The 7,285-nt window shown below is 45.4% G+C and overlaps 1 protein-coding gene across 7 annotated transcripts in view; it reads right to left on the reverse strand.

Annotated features, from left to right (window-relative positions):
* The window catches only part of TRIM9 (tripartite motif containing 9), a 91,171-nt gene extending 84,176 nt beyond the window's left edge, over positions 1-6,995 (reverse strand). For all 7 annotated transcript variants that reach the window (XM_036306662.1, XM_036306681.1, XM_036306689.1 and 4 more), the window contains exon 1: positions 6,007-6,995. In XM_036306662.1, coding sequence (XP_036162555.1) covers positions 6,007-6,828 — 822 coding nt within the window. In that variant the 5' untranslated portion in view covers positions 6,829-6,995. The remainder of the gene's footprint in view (positions 1-6,006) is intronic.
* Positions 6,996-7,285: the final 290 nt, after the last annotated feature.

Consider the following 7,285-nt stretch of genomic DNA (forward strand, 5'->3'; position numbering starts at 1 on the left):
GTGCTTAAGTTCATTCTTAAACAATAGGCTTTTCCAGTTCATAGATTGCTTTACATATTATGGTAAAAGACGGGTCAGGCATGTATTCTTGAACAGGAATACATGTATTTTCTTTCAACCACCTTTGCAAAAGGTACAAGAGAAAAACTGAAAGTGAGTATAAAGCAGATACCTGCTTACAGGTTTAAACATCTTTCTATGTTTTCGCAGATAAACGTATAAATGTTTTAGGTCTGCAGAGATAAAGATACTTAAAATGCCAAAAAACAAAATACAAACAAACAAAAAACACCAAAAAAGTCCTCTACTTATTCTTTTGTCATTTCTGTCTAAGAAAAAAAACCAAACCTATAGTTTTGGTGCCCTCTTAAGTCTTGTACCTGAGGTGAATGTCTCACTTGCCTCTCCCTAGTCTTCTGCACCCACCTAACCAAGGGGCGGAGCCAGGACCCAGACAGCATCAGTAAACACCTGACTCAAGTTAAGCCAATTGGATTCTTTCTCTAAACTTGAAAATGTGAATTAAGAAACACTAGTTAGTGCAGACTTGAACTGAAATGTTGTGCTGAATCAGGGCTAGAGGAGTCATGTAGGGCCTCATGCAGGCTAAGAAGGGAGAGAGAGAGAGAGAGAGAGAAGAGAGAGAGAGAGAGAGAGAGAGAGAGAGAGAGAGAGAGAGAGAGAGAGAGAGAGAGGAGAGAGAATGAGAATATTATTTGTTCAAAATATTCTCTGCCCACCTCTACAGAACTCTTCTCTTGTGCCTCTCTCTGTTAGAAGAGTGTATTTCCTGCAACACAAACATCAGGTTGGGCCATATGACTTGTTTGAGCCGATGGACTGTAAGGGGAGTGACATGTCACATCTGAGTAGGATATGTAAGTGCCATTGAGGGGTTATGCTTTGCTTTCTTTCCTCTGCCATAAGTTTGGCATATCTCAAATAGGCTCTTTCAGCCTAAGTCCAAGAATAAGGAGGATGAGGAGGAGGGCCACAGCTGAGTCTCAGTGGGCATTGACATGAGTAAGAAATTACATGCTGCTATTGTAATTCACTGAGATTTGGAAATTGTGACTGCAGCATAACTTAGTCCAAACTGATGAGTATGGAGAGTGAACTTAGTTTCCAGCTTTCTAGTTCCATTCTCTCTGTGAGTTGATTTTGTTTCATTTCCCATGAATTCCTCTGAGATCACTAAGTGGAGTTACAACCAACAATCCCTCATAAAACTGACAAAAATGATATTATGTAGAACTACTTCATTCTTAAACATTTATCTTGTAATGAATCTTATCCTCTGTGCCAAGGTTCAGTTATATGCATATATACACTTTGACAAGTGTTTAGGTGAGAGAAGTGCAATTTATTGTATTCATGGTAAAGGTAAATTTTGTCTGTGCATTATCTTATTACTTAATAACAGATGGCTGTGATCATTTTCTCTTACTTCTTGCAAACTGTAATTTGACTCTGAATTCCAATTAATAGCATCTTTTCGTGGCATATACAGGAAGAACAATTTATAATACCTCAACATAATAATAGTATCTTCACTGGAGAATCTGAAAAAAAACCTGAGTCATATCAGTTATCATTTTTAGCTTCGTTATTGAAAAACAAGATACCTTCGTTTAATATACAAATAAACCTTTGGGTAGCATTCTTATTCCCTGAGCTTTCTCTCTGGACCTGTAATGATGTAGTTCCCTCTTTTAGGCCACCATCCAGAGTAGCCTTTGTACTACACTCTGTGTTCTGGAAGGAGCAAGCAAAGTACTCCAAGCTGGGGGGTGAGATTTTTATGTAGTAGTTGTTGACTAGTGAGACAATAACTTCTGTTTTATTAAAAAACCTTCTCCTGGGTCAAACTGAAGTTAGTAAGTTGTAAACATTTACTTTTTTTTTTTTTTTCAAAGTACCTCCACAGTATAGTTTTAGCTCCTTTGCATCCTTGTGGGTAGGAAGCACAGAGGTTATGAGACTTGCTTTACGTTACCAGCAAGTAAGTGGTAAGATCAGATCTGGAACCCAGATCTCCTGTCATCTAGTTCTTTCCATTATGTCTCAGTACAAAGAGGAAAATTTTGTTTATCTGTAACATTCTCCTTAATGCCTCTAAGAATGTTTACATTGCACACAGAATGTTCTGATTGGACTAGAAGTAAACTTTTTAAAAATTAAAAAACATGAACATATGCTACCTGTTACATTTACCACGGTAATGTCTTAGATTATATTGTGTTTACTGTTGATATATAGTTAACTGAATATCACTTTAGTTACATTAAATAACACATTTTCCTACAGAAATATTTGACGAGATGTCACCATACTGCAAAGCACATATTTTTCCCCCAGAATACTTTGAAAAACAAAGCATAACAACTGACAGTTTATTTTAAAATGTTGTAAATTGCAAATCATCATCAACAACAACAAAAAAGAAGATAGAAATAACATTTGAGGATGAATGAATAGTTAGTGTTTAGGATGCAAAGAAAAAGTAAATCCTTGCTCAACAGCATAAACACAAAGCTGGCCACAAATATATCACTGATTCAATAATTGATAAAACACATCAGGAATCAAGAATAATGTTAGATTTAGGAATGTGAATTGCTAAAAATTACAAAGTAATAATAATGATTACAATGATCTATTTGAAAGTATCTACCAAATGATTTGTTTTGTGTGTGTAGCAATTCTTTATACCAACCTAAATTGGATAAAGGAACATAGCAAGTGCTGATACTAAATAAAAACTAATAGCAGATATTTATCTTTTAATGCCTCTTCTTGCATTGCAATTTTTCATAGATTTTGAAGGTCATGTATATCTGAAAAGTATTTTAGTTTGGTCAATTGACAACAGATATATTTTAGCTAGTTTTTATAATTATTTAAAAATAACTTCAGTCATTTTTTCTTGAGTAAGATAATGACTTAGTGTCCAAGGGAAATATTTATTCACTAGAGGCCTGATGCACAAAATTCGTGAAAGGGGCTCGGCCCTCGCAGCCCTGGCTTTGTCCGGAAGGTCGTTCAGCTGTTCAGTCTAATTAGCATATTATGCTTTTATTATTATAGATAAGATTTTCTTTATCATTAGAAATGGCTAATTAACATGGTAGACTGTTAATGAAAACTTTCGGGTCTAGTAATCACCTGTGTAGAGAACTAATTGTCCAACTTTGGGAGAGTGAGTTAGTGTAAATCTTTACTCTTTTATGTCTTAAAGAGCATAAAAATTCCAGCCCATGAGCTTTTTGTGAGGATAGAGGTATCATTAACAATATGAGAAAGATCAAGAGTTAACACATTAACTACCCTATTAAACAGATAATATGGGGGAGTAATGTTTGTTGTTCATCAACAGATGGTAAGTGAATGTTAATATCTGTCATCCTTCTCCCTTATTTTTTCTTGGAAGTTTAATAATCCTGATATTGACTGAAAAAATTTATACCTATTTGCTATTTTGGCAAAAATCTGCATAAGATTAGAGAAGAACTTATCCTTAAAAAAAGCAAATCAACATTCCCTTCTTAGCCTATTTAAATCTCAAGGGCTTTAACATTATTCTTTTTTAGCAGGCATCTAAATTTCAACCCAGTCCATATCACAGAGTCTACTCACAGCTTCCCATTACTGGTAAAACAAATGGTTTAACATTTCAAATCTGCATGGGGCTAGACAGGTTTGAAGGTTTTTTTTAGTCTTAATGGATAAAGTACTTTAGGCTCTTGTTCACAGAGCCTTGTTTGACCATCCTAATTAGTGTGTGGCTCAAAGTTCTTCTTTCCAGATAGGGTGATTAATTTCTTAGTTCCAAGGATAGAAAGGCAATTCAACATAGCAGTTTAAGAGTGAATGCACACAATTAAATGAAAACTGGCTGTGAACTACATTTTTGAAAACACTCAAAATTGTCATTTAAAAACATTTAAATTGAAGCATTTTCAAAATAATGGCATGTGCCTAGTGGAGCTCAAATTTGTGCTGAATTAGATCTCCAGCAAGACTAATATGGTTTAATAGGTTATATGTGAGAACACAAATGACTGTAAATGTGGATCACGTGAAAATTAATATTGAGTTGAGAAACCCTCCCTGATTGCTGAAAGTGGTGTGTGTGTGGGGTTTTTTCATTCTGTAAATAAAATATCTCTCAAAGGCCAGTCCTAAGGAATGCTGGGAAGTCCTGAGTGGGGGCATAGCTGAGAGGACTGAACACCATCTTTAGGCCGGGCCTACCCCTGGGCTTGCAATGAAATGATGTGAAGAAATCCTCCCTACAACAATCTGGAACCCCTGCCCTACCCTTCACACCCCCACTGAATGGGTTACTTAAAAAGTAGAAGTCACATTTATGTACATCTTAAGAATGGTTCCCTTCCTTCCAAACCCTGTGGACATAACATTATAAAGATCTCTTTCCTCTTTTTTAAAAAATTATTTTTATTGATTTCAGAGAGGAAGGGAGAGGGAGAGAGATAGAAACATCAATGAGAGAGAATCATTGACCGGCTGCCTCCTGCACACCCCTCACTGGGGATTGAGTCCACAACCTGGGCATGTGCCCTTGACCTGAAAGGAAACCCGGACCCTTCATTCCGCAGGCCAATGCTCAATCCACTGAGCCAGACTGGCCAGGGCAGATCTCTTTCCTCTTGAAGCTTATTCTCTAGTGTATGGGGATGGAGGGAGAGAAGGGAAGCAACAGACATACAAAAAAAACCAACAAAAACATAATTAAAAAATAAAGCATGCCAAATAGTGATAACTTCTACTGAGAAAAATAAAGTAGGAAGGAAACTAAAGGATGTCTGAGATGGTGGCAGCAATTGTGGTCAGGAAGATCTGCCAACAAAGGTGACATCTGAGCAAAGATCTGAAGGAGGCACGAAAGTGAGCCACTCAGATATGGGGATAGCACGTTGGGGAAGGGCACCTTAGGCTGAGGGAGCATCCGCTGCAAAGGCTCTGAGGCCAGAAGGTGCCTGGTGCTGGTTGAGGGACAGCAGGAGGGACATTGTGGCTGGAGCAGAGAGAATGAGGAGGAGGAAATGTCATCGATAAGGCAGGTCAAAGAGGAACAAGTCATGTAGGTCTAGGCGGAAACGCCATCAAAAGAGACCGGAAAGATAAATCTGGTAACAGGTGTCTCAAAGTTTACACAGCGGAAAGGGATTGAATCTTGGACAAACGGGTGGGTGGGAGGTTGGCAGGACGGGGTGACCCTGGGAGAGACGCTTGCCCAGCCTTCAGGCCTTGACCGCACCTAACCTCAGGTCCAGCTACTCCAGGCACAGGTCTCCTGGGGAGGGTCGGAAACTAAGCCTGCAGGCCCAGGTGCCAAGGCGACCAGAGGATTTAGGATTTCCCCACCCCACTCCTCACTCCCCTGCCTCCCGAGCACAAAGCACGGGCCCCCACAGCAGCCCCTCCAGCAGGTTCGTGGCGTCTGGGCACGCGCGGACTCATCAGTATTCTGCCCGTGGCTTTCTCTCGCCCCCACGGAGACTGTGGCGCCTGCGGATCTAACAGCTCCAGCCCCCCGAGGCCCTCGCCACCCAACCGCCCCCACCTACTCCCCAAGGACCATGGCCAGAGCCCAGCAGCCTGCTTTGCCCTGGAGCGGCCCTGGCGGCACTGGGCACTGGTGCTGCTCTGCCCAGTCACGCAGCGCTTTCCCGCACGCTGGCCTCAACCGCAAGCGGCACGTCTGCTGCGGAGAGGGGGCGCCCTGCGCCTGGATCACCCGCAACGTCCCCGGGAGACCCGCTCTAAGGCATCCCCGCAACAACTCTCTGGGGATAGTCAACTCCAGTGTGCTCGGTTTAAGATCCGCCTGCGCTTCCTGCAATGCACCAGACGGGGGAAGCAAATGCTGTAGGCACCTGCATTGCGCCCCCGCTGGGATGCACTGTGCGCAAAAGAGGAGGACTGTCTGAAACCGAGGGATCGGAGGCGCGGGGAGACAGGGGTGGGTTTCTTAGGACTCACCTTGTGCAGTTTCCACATGGCCCCCAGAGCCTTGACTTCGTGGCTGGAGTGTTTGCCTTCCTCCAAGCACTGATAGCACACGGGCATCTTGCACTGCACGCAGTACATGCTGTGGTTCTCCAGCTCGTGGTCTGTGCAGGTGGAGACCTTGCGCGGGCTCAGCCGCCGGCTCACGCGGCCCTGGGCCGGAGGCACCAGGCGGTGCTTGGCTAGGGGGCCCCGGGGCGGATGGCAGCGAAGGCGGCACGGATCGCAGTAGAAGACATCGCACTGTTCGCACATGACGGTGGCCTCCTTGGGCGCCTTCTCGCAGAGCTGGCACTTGAGGGCCGCGGCTTTGCTCTGCTGGTAGCGGTCAATTACCCCTTCCAGGACGCGGTTCTTGGGGAAGCCACGGAGACCCCGGTCATCCAGGATGAGACTGCGGTGGCACTGGGGGCAGGTGATACAGGAGTTGCGGGGCACCGGGGCCAAGGCCGGTGACAGGTGGGTGGCCGGTGGCGGCATAGCTGGGGGGAACACGCGGACTCCGTTGGGGGACTTCTGGCACGGAGTAGTGGGGGCGCTGGCAAAACCCCCGTAGGAGCCATAGCCGCTGTCCGCTTCGCTGTACAGACTCATCTTGTCCAGGTCCAGGTAGTCATAGTCGGAGACCCCGGAGCCCGAGGCCCGACGGCTCTGGGGGGACTCAGACTCCGGGGTTTGCACCAGGATGTTGCGAGCGCACGCCTGACATAAATTGTGGGAGCAGGGCAGGATGATGGGCTCCCGATAGAAGGACCCGCACACGGGGCATTTTAACTCTTCTTCCATCTCTTCCATGGGGACCCAGGTGGGAGCGAGGCAGCCGCGGCTGCAACGGGCAACTGAGCTGGCGAGGTGGCCGACAGGTCGGTAGTGTCCAGCACCTTGGCCAGCGGCGGCAGCGCGTCCCGCGTCGCCGAGGCGCTGACTACCTGTGAGACGCGCTCCCTGTGCGCTGCTGCACCGCGGCGCCCGGCCAGCCCGGGACCGCCCACTTCTGCCCTCCTAGTCCCGCCCCTGCCTGTAAACAGCGGCCTATTGGGCGGCAGGCAAGAAAGCGAAGCTATTATTGGCCAAACGCCCCGTCCCTCCCCCTCCTCCGCAGGCCAGAGTGGATTTGGTGGAGGATCTGAGGACGGGGGAAGTCTGCGCTCCCCGCTGCGTGATCTCGGGAGGGGGCTGGCGTGGGCTGGCGAGGGGACTCGGAAGGAGGAATTAGGCGCTATGACTCATCCCTCGCCCCGCTTTCTTCCGA

The sequence above is a fragment of the Myotis myotis genome, unplaced genomic scaffold (genome assembly GCF_014108235.1).
Source record: "Myotis myotis isolate mMyoMyo1 unplaced genomic scaffold, mMyoMyo1.p scaffold_m19_p_1, whole genome shotgun sequence".
NCBI classification, from domain to species: Eukaryota; Metazoa; Chordata; class Mammalia; order Chiroptera; family Vespertilionidae; genus Myotis; species Myotis myotis.